The sequence below is a fragment of the Alosa pseudoharengus genome, unplaced genomic scaffold, assembly GCF_046254945.1.
Source record: "Alosa pseudoharengus isolate Yale_2024_CS ecotype anadromous, Long Island Sound unplaced genomic scaffold, YU_APseudo_1.1 YU_APseudo_1.1_scf_6, whole genome shotgun sequence".
NCBI classification, from domain to species: Eukaryota; Metazoa; Chordata; class Actinopteri; order Clupeiformes; family Clupeidae; genus Alosa; species Alosa pseudoharengus.
In genome coordinates this window covers 15,661,894-15,682,853 of record NW_027468848.1, presented here as the reverse complement: position 1 = coordinate 15,682,853, position 20,960 = coordinate 15,661,894, and the positions used below count along the sequence as shown (strand labels likewise).

Sequence of the window (20,960 nt, the reverse complement as noted above, 5' to 3'; positions counted from 1 at the left end):
ACAGGAAAATCTTGTTGTATGAAGTATGACATCCAGATGTCCCATAGACGAGTAGGGTTGGAAAATTACCCAGAATACTTTCAACTATCTGGATATATTTCTTGTGCTTGAAAATCACATAATCACAGATCACATGACTGCATTTCATGTCCCATGTACAATTTCAACCTGAATCAGCAGTAATTGCTGGTGAACGATTTTTGCATACAGTTGATTGATGATTTTATCTAAAGTAAGTTTCATTAAGCTAATCCTCAGTCATTTCTAGTGATGAATGGAAACGTTTAGCAGTTATTGTCTTTTTTTCAGCACAATGGTGACTACTGCTGGATTGCCATTATGATCTCCTCAGGCTTAGTAGGCAATGCTTCATCAACTTGATCTCATGGTTAGACAGTCTGCCCAGTGGCTGGGGTGAGGGTTTGTGATTTATGTGTTCACCTAAGAGAGATGTTCCAATCTGTCCCAGCCAGTCGTTCAGCACGCTTCAGGTGACTGTGTGACATGTGCTTTCAGCTCCTCCTTCCACAGTCTTGTGACATGTTGTAGCCGGCCTGCTTTATGCTCATCAGAACTGGGCTGGGAAATGGACGGCTTTCAGTTTTAATATTTATTAAAATACCTACTAAATAAAAACCAGTGTCTTAAATGAATGCACACAGCTCGATATGCCTTTGTGCGGAGTATATTGTTTCTGTTAGGTGAGCAATGGGGGGGTGCCTCTCAGCTTTGCTTGTAATAAAGATATTTTATAGTTATATTCCCACAGCTGTTGGACAGGTCATGTGGTTGCTGAATGTCAACAGACCCATCTGTTTTTAATCTGTACCGTAAAAAAACACATGACAGAGATGGTGGCAACCTACAGCTTATGTATCAGCTTATAGCAAGTATCATATGTTTAGTTTTTTCAGTTTCTTACGGAAGTGTTCCTCAAATGAGGTAGCCTAGTTTTGTACATGAAGTAGCAACTGACAGTATAGAAATAACCACGATGTGTTGTAGATGGGGAGGATGGAGCAATTATGTTGACGCAATGAGCCAGGGCTCCACAAAAGTTGTGCCCCTGAAGTATGTAGAGGAAGTCTCCAATGATTTCCTGAGTTCTAACAGAAAGGCAGAGAGTAGAAGGAAGTTACAAAAGATTACATCACCATTCAAGATTAGCCTACAGATGACTGTTCCACTGCATGAGTGTGACAGGCTCCCAGGCAAGAACTAACATAATGCAAAACAAAACCAGCCAAACAAACAAACAATGCCTAATCAAATCTGAACCAGAGGTCCTGTGAAATTATCTTTTTAATCAGTGTTAACAACATTTACTCTGAGGCAGTGTGGATAGTCATTGTCACAATTGTCACCAGAAACATGTGACATGACCTGTTCGACCTGGCATTATGAATCATGTGTTGTCTCTGTGCCTCCCGGATTGTGATAACTGCTGTTTGAGTTACCTGCTCTCATAGTTATTTTGTGCATGGTAGCTAACTTGCTTTGCTGTGCCTATCTGCTGTAATTTTGCCTCCTCACATTGCAACATTTTACTCACAGTGAACAATATTTGGAGGTGCATGCTGTCGTAATGTTTTCATGACGTTGAATCTGAAAAATGCTATCAAGGTGCTTGAAACCTGAGTCATGTGAACTTGCACTAACACAGTGTTTTTCAACCACTGTGCCGGGGCACACTAGTGTGCCGTGAGAGATCATCAGGTGTGCCGCAGTAAATTACCCAAATGTCACTCACTGGTCCAGAAAAGCAACTGTTGCATCAAAGAATTTATAACCACATGCTCTCATTGATTGTATGATTGCATTATTTGTGGTATGCAGGCATTGTACAACGGGGCCCCATATCACAGAATCATCACATATCCAGTTCATAACAATTAAATTAGATATAGTCACCTACAAATGAAACAGAGGGCGCTTGTATTATTGAGCAGGTCTTGCATAGAAGCCATAATAAGGCCATATCTGTGTATTATATGAAATTTTAGGCTATGGTATGTTTATTTTTTCTTCACACAGGATGTTAGTGTGCCGTGGGACATTTTAAGTGTCAAAAGTGTGCCGTGGCAAAAAAAAGGTTGAAAAATACTGCACTAACACATTCATGTTCCTTTCCGATCAGGCAGAATAAGGATATAGGCCTACGTCTCTGAAAAATAGGGCTCTCCTCATTTTTCTTTTAATCCTCTTGTATGTTTACATGCAAACATACGCGTGAAGATTGATGGGGATTGTGAGATAAATTTTGCTTTTGCACTTGTTTTCACTTCAGGAGGTCTCCAGGCACTGTTTCAAGGCACCGTGCCATGACAGGATAACCAATAGCATAAAGGCACGGCCTCCTGAGTAATCCCAACTCAGTCTGGCTCTGTTTTTAATCTCTGCCTCACTCTGATGTGTCCAATGGAAGATTTAATCCTCATGATAAAAACACAAGCTCTGTTCATAAATACAGACAGTGGCAATAAACAGACTTTTAGTCCAAGAATGCTGCATCTGTTTGTCACAAGCCAGAAGCTACTACAAACGAGAATGATGAGTTCAAAATTAATCTAAAACTAATTTTAAGTGACATAATCCAGCTCAGTTCCATTATTAAGGAATAGGCTGGGTGATGGTACAGGGAGCTGTGAAACGCACTTGTCTGTTGCGGGTAGACCTAAATGAGAAAACCTCTGGCATATTTTCACCATGAGGAAAGGTAAATAATAGTGCAACTTTAAATCATAATTGTTATGGTTGGATAAGCTATTAGGCTATCAATGTGTCACCATAAAAGGTAGCCCACATACGGTACAATTCCTGCATTCCAATACTAGGCTACAGTGTGCTAGGAAGGCAGTGACAGTGCACATCACGCATGACGTAGCGAAATACTGAGCTGACGTTTGATCTCTCCTCCCGTTGCCAAGCGCGAGTGTGTTCTCTCCAGCGGCTCGAGTGAAAGCGAGGATAGACGGACCATGGACACGCTGGGAGTTTTCTGTATTGACCTCGCGGATGTGCGGTCTTCAACAGTCTGATGTGGTGATGAAATGGTCGTGTTCCGAAATGTGGATTAAAAGACATTGAGTGTCTTCATTTGGATTAAGGCGTTGGTCATACGTGATTACCCTGTTGTTTTTACCAAGCATTTCACGCGCTGCTTATTTGTATGCATTTTTTTCTGAGGAGTGGATTTCCTACATTCCGTAGTGATCGGCAACGTTTCAAGAAATATAGCCTAAACTACACATTGTGAACTTCTTAGGCCACAGAATCCAAACTAGTTAAGAAGGATGAATTCCATACACTCGCGGGTGAAAAGCAAAAGGACGGAAACTCACTTGGGAGCGGAAAGAGAGCACTTTGAAAGACAGCAGGTATGGTGTTCACTTACGTTGTGCTCGCTTAATAATGCTCCAGTTGTGACTGTGCATTTCATAGAAGTAGGATATTCCATTAGTAACTTTAGCCTACAGGCTGCGATAGATTAGCTTATTCTGTCCTAGGCTATAGACTACTTCACGATGTATGTCAAAAGAAGCCGAAAATAATTCCTCAATGTAGCCTATCACAGAAACCAGATTTGTCTCTTAGTTCTACGGTGAATGTGGCGTTCGTTTAGGCCTATGTTGAAACAGCCCCATCATCTTCCAGGTAAAGAAGTATAGCTAGCCAGCAGTAGGCCTATGTATCTCTCCCACAGCTCAGGTGTCAGGTAGATGTTTAGAACTCTGCGGCGGCGGCCTGGATGTATCCTAGTTAGCTACACTGTAGCCCACAACCAAATACTTTCTTTTGACGCCTGCCTCCTAATTGGGTGCATTATAGGATGCTATAGGCTATATTGTTGCATTTAGTCTGCTGCTGTTCATGTAATAGGCTCTTGCTTCAGAGTAGACTCCGTTAGCGCTTGCTTGACTCTGGCTAACGTGGAGGCTACGAAAAATAGCCAATTGACATTACAGATGGGGCAACCATAACGCTAGGCAGGCTAGCCTGTAGTATGTTGTTTTATTTCACAAAATAAAAGGCAAACCATTTTCTGCTGCGTGAGACAATGTATGCTAACGAAATAAAAACCGGTCAGACGCGTTCTTCCCCCGAGGTGAGTAGCCTAGGCAATTGCTCAGCGACGTCCAATGGGCGATCAAGGCATTCCCCTTTCCTCCATACCTCCGCCACCGATGCATCCTCTGAGGCCTTATTATCGACGTGCTGAATTATTTTGCGTTGGATTCTGCTCCAGACATAAGAGAACAGTTAGGCTACTTTCCTTTTTTTTAAGCAGAGTTTTTACACTAATAGAAATGTCTTTTTAGTGCACGTCCTGTACGCTACATTCAGTTCATGGACCACAGATATGGTGGACTTGATGTCAGCATGACAATTTTGCTCCCCCAAACTTGACATCAGCGGCAGTGTGCTATTGATAAAAATGGTGCCTTAGTGACCTATTATTGTGACCAGTTTTAGTCACATCTGTGTGACAATCATGCATTTTAATCACCTCCTTTTGATATGTCACACCGGTCAGGATCGAGGATCTTGACAAAGGTGAAGTGCTCACTAACATGGATTTTAACCATTTTGTCTGTCTGTTGCAGACCTTTTTAAAAGATAACCAAACGGACAGGTTTTTATTTTAAAAGTAATCTGGAAGATGCTATCAAAAAGGGGAATTGTGTTTCATTAATATGAAATGTGTCTTCAGTGTGCCATCAATTTCCTTAAACAGAGGGTAACTTCAGCAGGTAGCCAGTCTTACCTGCCTGACTGAAACTAGAGCAGATACTGTAGCTTGTCTGATTTTCCCCAGAGGGCCGAAGATGAATGGAACATTAGTTGGCTAGTCAGATGGGCAAGGCTTTAATGATTATACAATGTTTACGTTCAACAAGAAGGCTTAAAAGCCCCTTCAGTGTAGTCGTGATTAAATATGCATACACAGAAGCGCGCACACACACACACACACACACACACACACTCCATTGTTGTCATGTCCATTGTCCTTCCAGTATCTCCAGCATTCCAGCATTTATAAGCAGCTAGACTTGGAGTGAAGTGTTGAGAGGAAACAGGAACAGGGACAAGGGCATGAAGTCCAGCAAGTCCTGCAGGTTCAAAGGCATCATTCTCTGTTTCCTCCTTCGTTCTGTACCTGCATGTGTTAGTCTGAGGGACACTATGGCAATAGCTACATTGTGTTAAGTCTGGAGAGGGGAGAGCATCTTACCATATGTGCTGTACGAAGGGATTTAAGGACGGCAGTGTTTCCCCATACATTGACTTATTTGTGGCGGCCCACCACAATATCAACATTGACCACCACACAATGATTTTCCAGGTTGCACTAAATCTGGTTAGCATCATAACCACACTGTGCTAATTGTTAAAAACTGTTTTATTCAAGGGAATTCTGCAAACCAACCACCACAAATAGAATTCAATTATGTGGGAAACACTGGACATGAATAGCAGTACTGTCATTAGGATGGATTGCTGTTTAAAATGATGGATCTTAAATGTCCTCTCATTTATATATTTTTTATAAGTTACAATAAAAATTGTGTCTGAGTTGGGAGCCCAGTTTACTCCAGAAGCATGTGCTCGTCACCAGCAACGTTGTATTCTCAGTGTCGCATCGACTTGACTGACATTAGGTGGGATCACATGTGTATCGGTGGTATCAGTATCGGTGGTCCTGATAGTAGTTTGCAGTGTTTTAAAAAGTGATTTTTATTTAAGCCACAGCCTTCCAAAGCACAAGGATTATAGCAACATAATGTACAGATCACATAGTTTAAGGCCACATATTTCATCTAGTCAGGAAATGTAACATGGTTGTGATGGTAGGTGTCTGATGTCAGGCACCAGAAATAGAACTCTGATGATAATTATTAGCCTGCTATCTTCTTGTTCCGAATCTGCCAGCAACCATGATGTAGCATTTGTTTAGATGGTATTTATAGACATTACTGTTTAACTGTATTTTGGATTCCTCTGTGGTGTTGGATTCCTCTGTGGTGTTTTCAGGATTGACTGTGGGGATTCAGGGCCTATTCACATGTAGAGTAGGTTAGAAAGGCACACAGAGAAACCGATCTCGCTCACTCAGCCAAGCGCACTGAGTAACAAACATAACATGTCCTGTGATGTAGCCTACAACTTTAGTCACAGAATCCAAGAAAAGATGACCAATGGATAATATCTGCAACACCCAGATTGAGGTAGAAATTTAGAAAAAAAAACTTAATATACACCCAGCTAGTGGCTATAACAAGGACTATGTATTTTGGTCCAGTCCAGTTGTGTTAGTCTGATAGTGCTGTGTGAATTAGCTGTGATGTCATTCATTGGAGTAAGGCTATGGGATCTGGTTGCTTTCCTGTTGACTGGACGCGGTTTACTGAGACAAACATGATGTATGACACACTAAAAGTAAAAATTCGGAGCAGCACAGATGTAGTAGCTATAAACTTTAATTAAGGTGCACAAAAGGGACTAACGTTTTGATGCTTCATGCATCTAGTCCCTTTTGTGCACCTTAATTAAAGTTTATAGCTACTACATCTGTGCTGCCTCGAATTTTTACTTTTAGTATATCTACACGGTCCGCTCTTCGTCTGATGCACCAGATGTAAATGCCGCAGAAGCGCGGTGGATCCACTTTTTTGTGAAATGATGTATGACACATCAGCGTAAAAGAGTAATGCTGCTAACTACAGAGATGATAACCAGTAGAGTGTTGAACTTGGACATGAATTTAACGTGTGGCCAATGTGGTTCTTTAACAGTAATTGTCAGCAGTTTTACAGCAGTCAACAACTTTGCTTACACCGTTGGCAAAGTGAACTACAGGAGCAAGCGATGGGCGCACTAGAAATCTTCCATTATCTTGTACTTTTTTCATACATTTTCACAAACAGAGCACACACACTCTGTTTTTTCCTTTCAGCACTGTGTAATTTGTGGCCTAAAAGGATTGCAAAAGTCGGTGTGGCGTAAGCCTCTAAGCGTGTTTGCTGTAAATGTGATGTGGACAATTGCTGCCATTTACTGTCATTAGGTGGTAGAAGTAATTTTACTCAAGTCTCCCTTAAGTAAAACAGTGGATGTCTGTGAGTGATTTTCAGTGGTCACTGACATTGATCTCTCTCTCTCTCTCTCTATCTATCTCTATGTCAGTCTCTCTCCATGTCGGTCTCTGCCTTTCTCCTTACCAGCAAGGTCACATATCCCACATAGCACCTTCTGTTTGCTTTCCCTCTGCCTCTCTCCTCTCTGTATGACTGTGTGTGTGTGTGTGTGTGTGCGAGAGAGTATGTTTGGGTTAGCTACACCACACACTGCCAGGCAATATAGTGCCAGAAGGCAGGGTGCCCTTAAGCAAGCCTCTGTGGTCTCCATGGAAACCAGGGAGGCTCAGGAAGTGTGTGTGTGTGTGTGTGTGTGTATGTATGTATGTGTGTGTGTGTGAGAGAGAGAGTGTATGTACTTATTTCTCTGTGTGTGTGTGTGTGTTTGTGTGTGCGTTGGGAGGTGGAGGTGGTGGATAATGACCTCAGAGGGAGTGTGTGGGAGGAGGACCTCTGGGAGCTACTGCTGGCGCAGCACTTTAGCCGGCCCACATTAGCGCATCGGGATATATGGGTGTGCTGGTCATGCCAGACATCAGTGCTGGGATGAGCCTCTGACATTCCTGCAGCTCTAAGAACAGCAGAGTTGAATCAACACAGTGTTATAATAATTTACATAGGCGTAGGGCTGAACCAGTTAGTATTAGGTTGATGTTCTGCCTTTTTAGACACAAAGTACTGACAGTTTCTTTACAGTGAGCAACATTGGACAGCTGAGTCTCAGCCATTCCATCAGGATTCCTCTCTCTGTAAGCACATCTTCTGTGATCTCTCTGCATGTCTCTTTCATTAGTCTGAGCCAGTTGTCACTAATTTACTGCAGAGACAGATGTAACCTTATCAACTCGGCCATATTTGGGTAATATAGAGATGTAATCAGATGAGTCATCTACAACTTTATCTGATCTCAGGTCTGGTTATGGCTGATCTATGAGGAAAAGTGAGTTACGACATTCACCCAAGACAATCTCAGAATGCTGTAGACAATGATTAAATTTGCTGATGGCTATTTCTCCTTGACATTTGAGTTCTTTGCATTATTTTCCTTCATTGACGAAGAGGCCAGAAAGGTGTGTGTGTGTGTGTGTGGGTGTGTGTGTGTGTGTGTGTGTGTGTGTGTGAGAGTGTGTGTCTCTGTGTGTGTGTGTGTGAGAGTGTGTGTGAGCGCATGTGTTTTTGTGGAACAATGTCAAGGTTATCCCCTGAAGCAGTGTCCCACTCTACAGTCAGCGGGTAATGGATACCAAGTCCCGCCACTAAGCAGAGGGCAAGGAGCTGAGAGAGAGAGAGAGAGAGAGGGGGGGGGAGAGAGAGAGAGAGACTGACTCCTTGTGAGAGATGGAAACATCCATTATGTTGATACGTGCATACCAATCATAACTAGAGTAAGAATTAGCCTAGCAGCTTCCCTGTTACACAGTTTCATCTGAATCCCATTCTTCTCCTTTGCGGTCTTTGACATCAGTGATTTACAGTGGATCTCTAGAAGTGTCTATATGATTAAATGCAGTATGTACCCATATTGATACCCATCCACTACACTGGTAGAGGCCCCTGAGCATGTGAGTTGCCATGTAAGGTCATTGTGTATGAAGGAAGAGTGGTGGTGGTGGTGGTGGAGAATGTGAGGGAATGGAAACTCAGTACCCCCTGGGACCTCATGGGTCACCTCCTCTCCCCAAACTCTACTGTATTTCAACCTGAGCAAGTTCACTTTTTAGGTGTGGAATCTGCTCACCAGCAAAGATAGATGCCCTGAGAGGGTAGATGTAATGAGCAGGTTGGTGGGTATCATTTTCTGTTCCTTTCTGGTCTGACATGAGGAGAACAGTGGGTCCAATTTATTTCAGTGTATGACTTCAAGTCATCTGTGTCTGTAGACATTGCATAATATTTTCTTATTAGGTTTTAGTAGCTCCTGAGTCATGACTCACACATCATGAGTCAGAGTCAGACTCAGATGTGATTGTTAGTGTGAACAGTCTACGTGTATCCTGGCCTGTGCATATCCATATAGTTCCTGCTTTGTGGAGAAGTCTTTGGGTTTGTTTTCCTCAGGTGCCCTGTAGAACTAGCCTACCTGCCAAGCGAAGAGTCTGAAGTGTCAGTGGATCACACTGAGCAGATCTAGCCTGTGTTGATGAGCTCTAAATGAGCAGGTATGTGTTGGGGAACTCCAGTCTAAATGGCTTGAATGTGAATGGAGCCTGTGATTCCTTCTGACAGCATGGTGCCAGGGTGTGAACCCATCCCAGGGTGTCTCCCTGGATAATCCTCATGGCTTAGTTCAGTATAGTTTACAGAATTACCCAGTGAACTTTAAGGCTTAGATCTACAGGAGTTCATCTGTCAACAAAACCAGTGTAAAGTTCATAATTATATCTTTTTTTTTTCTCGATCATGCACAGCCTCCATTGTTAGGTAGAGAGGATTCCAGCTGTAGAGAAAGGCTCACTGGCTCATCATCAAACACAAAGTCCTCCATATTCACCAAGTCCTGCTTGTTGCCATATCACGCTAATGCGTTTGTTTTGCTTTGTGGGTGTGGAGGAAAGTATTGTTGTTTTGTTTGGGCATGGGGCAGGTATGTGTTTGCAGAGGCCTACTGTGTGGCCCAGCCTTGTGCCTGAACCTCTGCCTTGTGCCTAAACCTCTGCCATGTGCCTGACTCCATCATCAGCAGATAAGTTCTGCTGGTGTATACACTAGCCTCATCAAAACCAGATGTGTGTCTTTTTGGTTCTGTCTGTATGAATTTACCCCTGAGTGCTGCTAATTACTGCTAAAGCAGCAGTAACACCTATCTACGCAGGCCGTTGTCTGACCTTGACGGGCACAGTTGGAGTAGGGGTTTGTATATTGAGTTAAGCTGATAAGAGAGCACAATAAAGATCAGCTGCACAGGCGCTGTTCACTCACACACAGGCTCGGGCTCCGTGGATGAGTGCAGAGTGCTCCGCACGTTAGCCCATAGTTGTTAACTTATAGCTCCAAGGCTAATGCCTTTAGCTCTTACTTGATAGCTCACAGCAGTTAGCCGTTAGCCTCTCGAGGTTAGCCTTCATCGCTACAGGGAGATGTCAAAGCATCTGGACCAGCTGCTGAAAGCCCGTGAAATTCCGGTAAGGCGGGGAACCTGAGCTGAGTCATGCTGGGAGTGGGGCCTCTGGGTGGCGGAGCAGGTCAACCTCACGTAGGCCTAGGGCCATAGTTTCCTCCTCAATCCTTGTCCAAGACCCACTGACTTATTCATGGTCTTGTGATCTCTTTTTTTCCCTCTCACTTTCCTGTTTTATCTACCTCTCTCTTTATTCGTCTGTTGTTCGTTGTATTGGAGAGGCTGGTAGTAAGATTTGTCTGGGTGAGCATGTCTGGCCCACTTAACTTCCAGTTAAGACCATCTGCTTGTTAGTCTGACTCTGAAAGTACAGCTGTCTCGGGCTACCATGTGCTGTTAGCAGGTAAAGACCAATGTGACCTGCTTATTTCCCTTATCAGTTGTGCCTTGTTATCTTTGTATGCTGTGTGTGTGTAGGCAGGAGAGATTGTGTGTGTAGGCAGGAGAGATTGTGTGTGTGTGTGTGTGTGTGTGTGTGTGTGTGTGTGTGTTTGTGTGTGTGTCTGATGTATTGGGTGGAGTGCAGGTGAAATGAATGGGAACCAGCAGTGATGTAGGAAAAGTGTGTGCCTGCTGCTGTCAAAGGCGGCCTGCTCAACCGGTTCAGGGTCATGTGAGACCAGCCCCCCTCTTATCCTCTCTTTTCTTCCTCTGCCCTCTTTTCCCTCGCCCTTCCCCCAGCTCTCTCTCGCGCTCACTCCCTATGCCATCTCTCACGTTCTCTCCCTCTCTCTGTGCTCCTCATTGGCACCCTCAGCCCTCGGCCTTCAGCCCGCGCTCACGCGTCCACCTCCTGTCCATCTTTTTCCTTTTGTCCCAATACCCACTGACCATTTCTATTTCTCTCCTCTCTCTCTCACATGCTTTTCCTCCCCTTCTCTCTCTCTCTCTCTCTGACGGATGGCTGGTCTGCCTGTAGCAGTGGGGTTCGCTGGCCATCTGTCATCCTCTCAGTGCCAGTGTCTGGCTGAGCTCCAGGCCCCATCCCACTGCCCAGCTCCGCTGCCTTTCTCTCCCCACAATCCCCACATTGTCCTGGGCTTCTGGTCCAGATCCGTCCCCTTCCCCCTCCTCAGTGCCAGCCGCCCATACCTCTACCCACGACACAACCACAAATGAGCCTCCAGCCCCACGAGACTCCTCTCTGAGAGGCCTTGCTCTTGGACCCCCTCTCTCGCTATGGCCTTCCCTTCTGTTCTGTCTCTAGAACTCTGGAGCGCTGTCTTTTCTCTCTCTTTTTTCATCAGTACCTTTCCTGTACCTCTGTCCTCATCACTTTTTTGACCTATTTGCTGTCTTGATGAGGGGCCTTAACTTCACCATAGTTGGAGATGAGAATGTGTATATACCTCTGTATTATTTGCTCATATGTGTGGGTGTATGTCTGTCATTTTTTGGAATTGGAATTTGGGATTTGAGGGAAGTAGACAACAGATGTTTGTTACTGTCTCTGTCAGTTAGTCAGTGAGTTTGACAGTGTGTTTTTTCTGAAGATTGGAGATTGAGAGATTGTGTCTGTGTTTCTGTGTTTCTGTCTGTCTGTGTCGCTGTGTGTTGTTTGGCTGTGGAGTGACTGTGACAGCCAAATTTTGTTTCTAATGTGAATACTTCTGTTTGCTCATCGGGGAGGTGTGTGAGAGAGAGTTTATTTATATATATATATATGCAGCATGTAGAGCAATAAACAGGAGGTAGGGGAAGGGTAGTTGAATGGAGATCTGCATGAATGAACCATTAGCAGTCATGCACACAGTATTACAGTTCCTCCCACATGCGCATGCATACACATACACAAACATGAACATCATGTAAATGCTCACTTATTGAGGAACGGAAGTATGTTGTCAGGAACAGGCATTGTACATCAGATCCAGACTACATATTGACCTGACTATAGTTTTGTCACGATACCAAAATTATGACTTCGATACGATACCTACCATAAATATCACGATGCTCGATACTAAAACGATACTACGGCGAAATCCTAAGATATCTGGAGAAGAAAGGACTCATACCTCCTCCAAGTGTATTGAGTCATTTGTGTTAAATTTGGTGCACTTTTGTAGTGTGTAGGTCAATTCTGGGTTCTAAACTTCTAAACTTCCTACATAATTATTATTTTTTTATAGTCAGTAAAATAGTAGGCCTACTTTGTGTGATTAAGTCCTTTATTGTTTGTTATAGTTCATTTGACAAATGACAAACTATGAACTCAGTAAATTCCTATGATTAATTAGATATTAATGAATGAAGTAATACATAAATCATGAATTAATTCATGTACCCTTACCGTAAAGTGTAACTTACTCTGAGACTACACACATTACCAACCTAATTCGCTTCAATTGTGTAAAATGTAATGTAAATCAGGTTTTATGGCCAAGTATACTTTGGTATACAAGGAATTTGGTCTCTGCATGTATCCCATCCGTGAATTAGTGAACACACAGGTCACACATTGAAGCACACATTAACCTGGAGCAGTGAGTAAAATAGTAGGCCTACTTTGTGTGATTAAGTCCTTTATTGTTTGTTATAGTTAATTTACATTGTGTTGTGTGTTGGCAATAAAGTAGCTTTAAATAGCCAAACTAGGCTAGATCAAGGTCAGTGTTAAAATTACTGCATGCAAATCACTGAATGCTATGCAGAGGGGCCTAATCTTTAGGCCATCTGATGTACAGTAGGCTACCCTAGGCCTTCCCGTGTTCATGGGATTTCTTTGACAGTTGCAAAGGGGAAAATGTGAGGATAGTCTTCTTTGCGCCCAGTGTACAAGTACGACGTTCCAACCACTCAGGTATTCGTCAGATAGGCCTACACCATTACCTGTTGCAATATATATGTGTGCATTCCTACATTACGTCTATTTCTTTGATAACACGATTTGCTACCATATAACAATAAGCCGCTATTATTATTAGGACTCAACACGCTTTGGTGGTATGCTGTGGGCTTTAATTAGCGCATTTCGGGTAGCCTATCCTACATCTGGGCAATAATTATTGAACAAATTGCAGTCTACATGCCATGACAAATATTACCAGTAGTAGGCTACTGACCGAACATGAAATAGATCGTTTACAAGTTATGGTAATGTTATTCTGGCGTGAACATTGCGCTTTCATCACGTTAGCACCCTATGATTACAGCTCCTTATGTCTCGTCAAAATGATTACAGCTCGTTATGTCTCGTCAAAATTCATGGATGAAGGAAGGTTCGCTTTATCCCAGATAACCATACTCGTTTCACTTAGGCTAGACTAAAACATAAGAGAATAACTTGGCACTAACCATGTAGTCGTGTTTTCTATAGCATAATCGTTAACCTGTCGTTCTTTGAACTCTTTAAAAATGTTGGGATATGTCTGCGAGGTGTTTAGCCAAGTTCCATGCGTAGCCTACTGCTTTTAAATGACTTTGTGTACCTGATGGTTTGCCTTCACTATTCGCGATGTATCCGAAATAGTTGCAGATTTCACTGCACCTTTTGTTTTATCCATGATCCACTGTCGGCAAAGAACTATGTTGACGTTGGCTGCCCACTCACTCACTCAGAGCTGCCTGCTTAGACACGCCCACTTGCCTAGATGCGTGCAAGGAGCAGTGAGAGCAGCAGTTCACACAGACACAGAACGTTATTATTTTAATAAAGTATCGATTCTAAAAACGTCTGAAATCGTATCGTTTTTTGCATGAAGGCATCGCGATACCTTTTTAGTATCGATACACCGTGCAACACTACCTGACTACATACTACGCTACAAGACTTACAGTACTGTATACTGATTCCAGAACAGTGGGTCAGTCCAGAGAACACTGAAATCTGAATGGACCATTACATGTTAAAATGTGTGCCCTGGATAATTAATTAATTCAGCTAATTCATTCTATAATCTTGTTGTGTTAAAAATACCCCCAGATCTTCCTAATCATAGAGTTCCAGTTCCTAACTATGCAGTGTTGGGGTGCCGCTCCTGCTGCTCTATGCAGAATGGCAAAAGAAAGCGGCTGTAACAGCTCTTGTGCTGTTTCCTTTTATGAACAATTGGCATCTTTTTGTGTTTTAGTTTGTATGGGGTCTGATAGCTCAGACAGCTAGGTCAGTTTTGAGCTTTATGCATTACTGGGGCAGTTTTAATTAGAGGCTATTTTCAGAGTGAGTGTGACTGTGTGCATGAGTGTGTGAGTGCATATGTGAATGTCTGAGAGTCAGAGGGAGAAGCTGGGCTTGTGTGTGGTTGTGTTTTGAGTTTGCTTTTCTTGGTTCAGATGGTTCTGTTCCAGCGGTGTGTTTTGTGCTCACTGTGTGTAGTGCAGGAAGCCATGGACACTCCTGCCTGACGTCTTTCTTTCTGAAACCCATAGTGCCTGTCATTCTCCTGCACTCCCTCGGCCACTAAGACAGAGGTCAAGACTAAACTGCTGGACGTTATCCTCCTGAAGGCACAGCATGTTCCCTGACTCTTTTTTTCTCCTGGAGGCTGAAGCAGTGTGCTGATAAAGAGATGTTTCATTGGGCCTCACAGTCATTCTTGGTGAAGCTGTGCATCACTTTACTGCAGCAAACGACAGAGGGGTCACCCATTCAACAGAGTGCAGAGTGCTGCTTGGACTAAAAACGGGAAAGCTTGTGTTTACTGTAGCTTCTGCTTAATGCGACCAATATGACTATTTATCACCTATGAGGATTTCTGTTTATATGTTTCTCTAAGTAAGACTGGAGTACTATACATTGTGTATTACATGGTATGTAAATCACTTTGGACAAAAGAGCTTGCTTAATGTACTACAACTACCATGACCCTATTCATGGATTAGGACTATATGGCTAAGGATATCTGCTTTCTATTTATAGCTCTGAAAAAAAATGAAGAGAGCACTGCACATTTTTCTGATGTCATCCTACGGTTGCTGAGTGACATTTAAATGTGTTGTCATATTCAAAATTAAGAGACCACTTCAAATTTGAATATGAGCATCAACTCATTTGAGCGCATCTACATTTTTACTCGAAGTAGCCTAGCGTTGAATACGTTGAATATGCGGCGGGCAGAGGCCGGTGGTGCCAGTGGTGCAAAAAAAATAACACCAGTGTAGAAGCTTCAACTGTATTTAATATTGCAAATACCCTGTCAGGAACAGGTTGAACTTGAAGGAGGAGATGTAGATGAAGCAGAGCTGGAAATGAATGAATGGGCATTGAAAAGACGAGGTAGGGCTAACCACAACCACTTAAGCAGCCAGTAACGATAATGGTCATTTATTAATTTCCAGCTTTAAAACATAGCAAGATGTAGCATTCATTGGTTATGACAATTCAGGTTTTTCTGTCATGAAAGTCAGGGAAAAGTCATAGAATTTTACATTTGTGGGAACCCTATATTTACAGCAACAGGCAACAAAGTCTATATTTATTTTGTGTTCGGTTTAAGTTGTCCTATATATATATATGTCCTATATATCCTATAAGATGTAATAGATTACAGTTAGGCCTCACACAATCTGGGCAATTTAGCTCTTTACACATACAGTAATTGTTTGGTGCTGCTAACAATTTTAGGATTGTATAGTTTCATTGTATAGTTTGTATAGTTTCATTGTATAGTTTTATTGAATAATTTGACATTATACTTTGAATTCTAGCAGAGCCTCTTTTACAATTGTTTGTATTTGTATGAGATTATGTGCTCCCTGGCCACCTCTGATCACCAGTGAGTCAGATAGCTAGTGAGTAGGCCTACACTTGTCCACTTTCAGTGCTCCTTGGCACTTAATTAAAAAGATACGCATATTTAAGGGTACTGGCAGAATTGTGTATTAGTGGGTGTGCCTGACTAATTGGAAGGCCACTTGGGCCAAATATGCCATGGCTGATTTTTTTGTCCCAGTCCAGCCCTGTGTGTGTGTGTGTGTGTGTGTGTGTGTGTGTGTAAGAGTCCCAGAGTGTCTCTCCCTGGCCACACCCAAATAATCAAAGCAGCCAAGACCAGCAGCTTTGACCATGTGCCTGCTGCCTGATCTGTGCATGTTGTTTTGATCACTTTTTCTGTATCGCTCAACATGTCTTAATGCACCAGGACTTCAGGACATTTAGCAGTGTTCCAGCTGAAAACTGAAGCTGGCAACTGAGTGGATGAGTGATATTTCTTACCCTTTTAGACTGGCCATAGGCAACCTGCAGTTGGGAGAGGCCCATTAACCTGAGGTTGTAGTTTAATGTGGGTGTGGAGGCTGGTGTGTCCTCAGTGATGTCAGCTCTCCCTTGGCACTCTGTCCCACACCTCTGGCACGAGCACTATGTCAAGAATGCAAGATCCTCAGTGGCAGTATGACACATCATGCTCTCCGATTTCAACCGGAAAAAATATGTGTTTCCTTGATTGTAGCTGGTAGAACAAGATGCCAGCAGACCAAAGAACATGGGCTTCATTCACTGATTTATTAATTGAGCACACGGTTATAATTTATACCCTACCCTACCACACGTCTGTCATTTTTGTGACCTTGGAGGAAATCTTCTAAGTAAATGGTCAATCTTAGATGGGAAGTCATGTATACTGTATTACGGTAGGTTAATTAGGTAGTTTATGTATTTATTTATTTATTTATTTATTTATTTATTTGTTAGTTGATTTATTTTGATGCGATTATTGTGCAAAGGTGTAATTGAGGTGTCTCTTCTGACTCACATGGGGTGTGTTTGTTTACACATGAAACACTCTTTGCGTCTGCTGACCCCTGAGCTGGATAGACAAGTCTAACCTCTCTTGTCTCTTTTCTGTCTCTCTTTCACTCTCTCTTTTCTCTATCTCTCTATCTCTCCATCAGCTTAGCAGCATCAGCAAAGCCATCACCTCCACAGAGACGCCGGTGAAGGAGAAACATGCCCGCAGTATCCTTCAGAGGAACATGAGCCTGCAAAAACACACACACACACACATAACATACACATACACGCACACGGCCTCACAGACATGCATCACATTATGAGCCAATAGCAGTGAAAAGGATGTTTGTGTTAACATGCTGTTGGGAAATTCTTTTCTTTCTGCCTTTGTCTTGCTATTTTTAGTAGTCTTGAAGGATTTAGACTTTTGGTCCTTCTTCAGTTTCTCTTCCTCCCTTTGTATCTGTGCAGGTGTGTAGCTTGTGAGGGGGTGTGTGTTGGTGTATTTGTGTGTGTGTGTGTTTGTACTGGTTTCCTTGACGCTGTGTGTAGGGATCATCCTGGGGACGCACAGGGAGAAGGGGGCCTTCACCTTCTGGTCCTACGCTCTGGGCCTCCCACTGCACTCCAGCGCCATCCTCAGCTGGAAGTTCTGCCACGTGCTCCACAAGGTGTTACGGGATGGACACCAGAACGTACGCCGCCTCTCGCCTCCCTCTCCCGTCTCTCGCCTCCCTCTCCCTTCTCTCGCCTCCCTCTCCCGTCTCTCGCCTCCCTCTCCCTTCTCTCGTACCCTCTCCCGTCTCTCGCCTCCCTCTCCCTTCTCTCATACCCTCTCTTTTCTTACCTCACTTTTTCAGAACATTCTCTTCTACATCATCTGAAAACGCATTAATACGTATTAGCTTACCTCTCTTACCTTGTCTCTCTCTTCCCTACTCATTCTTTTTGTTGTTTCTGTCTCTCTCTCTCTCTCCCTCCCCCTCTTTCTCCCCCCCCCCTCTCTCTTTCTCTCTGTATCCATGATAACGCTTCTCTCCCTGTCCTCCAGAGTTTACAAGATTGCATGAGGCATCACAGCAGTATTGTGGAAGTTGGAGTAATGTGGGTGAGTTTCTGACCGTGTGTGTGTGTGTGCGTGCATGTGTGTATGTGGTGACAGAGCACACTTTTTTTCATCATTCCTGTTGTTGGCTGGTTGTTTACCTCCCAAATGTGGAGATGAGACGCTCCCTCATGTATGTTGTCCTTGCCCCTCTACTGTTGTGATTGACCTCCATTTTTTTCTTTCACAGGGAAACCTGAGGGACCGCCATGGTTACGGTCAACTGGTCTCCCTCTACTCCAAGCTCCTGATCACCAAAATGGAGTTCCACACCAAGGTGAGAGCCCCACCCACACTGCCACTGGTCCAGGAACAGTTTTGGTTTGTGTTTACTGTGGTGAGATTACTGCATCAGCAGTGGGTACGTATTAAAGAGTCATTAACACCAGTCATGGGATTGGAACTCAAGTCCCCAGTATAATCTTGACTAGCAAGATGCCCAGTGCCCATATGATGTTATGATCCTGTGATTTGTGGTGCTGATATGGTATCTTGTCTGTCAGTATGGATGTCAGCAGCTCTTTTCTAGTTTTAGATTTAAGCTCTTGTAAACCCTTGATATCAAACCAGTTAGACACACCTTTGATCCCAAGCCCTCTGCATTTTTTTTGGATCAGGAGTCAGTCAGCACATATTCAATTCACTTTCTGTCTAAGCAGCCCAACCTTTTTTCAGCATGGAGAAAAACAGCTGATAGTACAACATTTCTGGAAATAATTCATCTATTGCAAAGGCAGATTTCTTAAACTTTTCTGCTATGTATGAAGCGTCTAACACACCCAAGGTTGTATGAGGACAGTATGGAAATGATTCCACTACAGCCTTCCACCAGCCTCCCCTTGTGCCCAGCACTCCTCAGCTGTACTGTGCCCTACTGAAGGGCTGTGGGAGGTGTCCTCCAATCACAGTGGGGCACCAGAGAAATGACTAGAAACATCCTGAGTGCTGTGTTGGCGGATACGTCGGGCCGTGTTTGAAGCGGCTGTGTGCTTGGAGCTGTTTTGAGGAGGAGGAGGAGGAGGAGGAGGAGGAGGAGGAGCATTCTACAGACAAAGAGACCAGGAGGAGAGGAGAGGAGAGGATGTGAGGGCCAGAGAAGCTATAAACATGCCAGTGTTTGAAGTGCAGTCTCACTATTTCTCCTTGTTTCTCTCTCTCTCTCTCTCTCTCTTTCTTTCTCTCTGTCACTCCGTTTTCCTCTGTAGCACGCTGACATCCGCACCAACCTAGAGGCCACGGATGAAGTTTTTGAGCGGGCGGCAGGAACAGACATCAACAACGTGTATGTACCTCTGGCTCTCCACTTGGTCCTGTGGCGTTGGTGTGCTGAACCCACCCTGAGCCTGTACAGCAAAACACACAAAATCCATGAAGGAGCAGGTGGTTATAGTGTAGCTCATTTGGTTTCTCCACCTCAGTTAGTCATCATTACAGAAATGGCTGTATCACTATAGCACTACAACTGGCCTTGCCAATTCTAGGACTTATCACCTTACTGACACCTTACTGTATAAAAACAGCACTCACTGATGCACTTTTTTTTTTATTGTACTCTAACTTTAAATAGTTTTAAATTGTTCTAGAATTGTTGGGAGAATTGTTTTAAAAAGCCTAAACTGTCTTATCGTGTTCGCTTTGGTTAACAATGCATCAGCCAAATGTAATGTAATGTAATGTAATGTAATGTAATATTATACTATACAGCAATTTCCTGTGCATTCCCATGTATAGCCCGCCCCTGTGTATTTACCTCATAGCTAAAGAAATGTAGCAAAATCAGTGTCTAAACCTTGGTTAGGTGAGGGATGGAGGCAAAGGAACTGCGGGAATACAGGGCACTAAAGAGGGAGGGAGGGAGAAAGGATGGCAGGTTGGATTTCTCCTCTTTGTAAGCGTTTGCTGTAGGTAGGGTGTGTAGTCCAGAGAGGCGGCAGCTCGTGTGTCGTCTCGGCTTTCAGTAATAGAGCTGCCGTCACCGGCCAGAGTCTGAGAAAAGGGCCAGAGCAGAGCAGAGGTCTTCAGCACAGGTGGCCCAGACCGCCCACTGCTGCAGGGACACACTCCACACCCAGAAGTGAAACCCAGGCCAGCTGCAGTCAGAGGGTGGAGGAAGTTTTTAGAGATGGTGTGCGTGCGTGCATGCGTGTGTGTGTGTGTTTTTGTATTTGCATGAACTCATGGCTTGGTGCTGAAATCATGGCTAGACAGGGTTAAGTAATGCTTTGTGGCATGGTGTGTAGTATTTTTAGTTGATTTATAATGTTTACTTTGATAAAGATAATTAGGGCCCTGTGGTAAGTTGTGTGTGTATGTGTGTATTTGCATCTGTGTGGGTGCTTGGGTTTGTGTGTGTGTGTGTGTGTGTGTGTGTATTTGCGTCTGTGACTGGGTGTACAAATGTGTGTATGAGTGTTGCATTGCTGAGTCATGTTTGTTTCCCCCAGGTTCCAGCTGACGGTGGAGGTGTTTGACTACATGGATGCAGAGCTGAGGGTAGCAGAAGCAGGTGAGTGACACGCCACACTCAGCATCTCAGCCTCTGGGCAGCATCCATCCATCCATCCATCCATCCGTCCGTCCATCCGCTCATCTACCACTTGTCCACCCTTTTCTTCAGACATCCATTTATCAAGTGGTTCAGCAGTACAGGCCTTAGCCTCTATTTTTTACTACTCTTGCAATCATCCGTATGTCCATCCATTAATTCATCCATCCATTTTACAACAGTCACACAACATCAATCTACACAACAAACCCTGAAGTAGTTCAGTATTTTTTGGTACGCCTTTTTAAAACGAATGTGTGAGACTACAGGACATGTACAGACCCTGCCAGTGTGGTGTATGTAAGTTGATTCATAGTGGAGAGTTAGTGAGTGTTGTTTTATCCGGACTCTAAGCTGCTAGTTGCCTCATTAGTGGAGAGTTA

General features: G+C 43.6%; 1 protein-coding gene across 1 annotated transcript in view; it reads left to right on the top strand.

The window, feature by feature from the left end:
* The first annotated feature begins 2,911 nt into the window (after positions 1 to 2,911).
* Positions 2,912 to 20,960, top strand: part of hip1rb (huntingtin interacting protein 1 related b) — a 35,046-nt gene continuing 16,997 nt past the window's right edge. Inside the window, exons 1-7 of the mRNA XM_076271440.1 lie at positions 2,912 to 3,377; positions 17,089 to 17,152; positions 17,480 to 17,622; positions 17,979 to 18,035; positions 18,223 to 18,309; positions 19,238 to 19,314; positions 20,477 to 20,538. Coding sequence (XP_076127555.1) covers positions 3,294 to 3,377; positions 17,089 to 17,152; positions 17,480 to 17,622; positions 17,979 to 18,035; positions 18,223 to 18,309; positions 19,238 to 19,314; positions 20,477 to 20,538 — 574 coding nt within the window. The 5' untranslated portion in view covers positions 2,912 to 3,293. The remainder of the gene's footprint in view (positions 3,378 to 17,088; positions 17,153 to 17,479; positions 17,623 to 17,978; positions 18,036 to 18,222; positions 18,310 to 19,237; positions 19,315 to 20,476; positions 20,539 to 20,960) is intronic.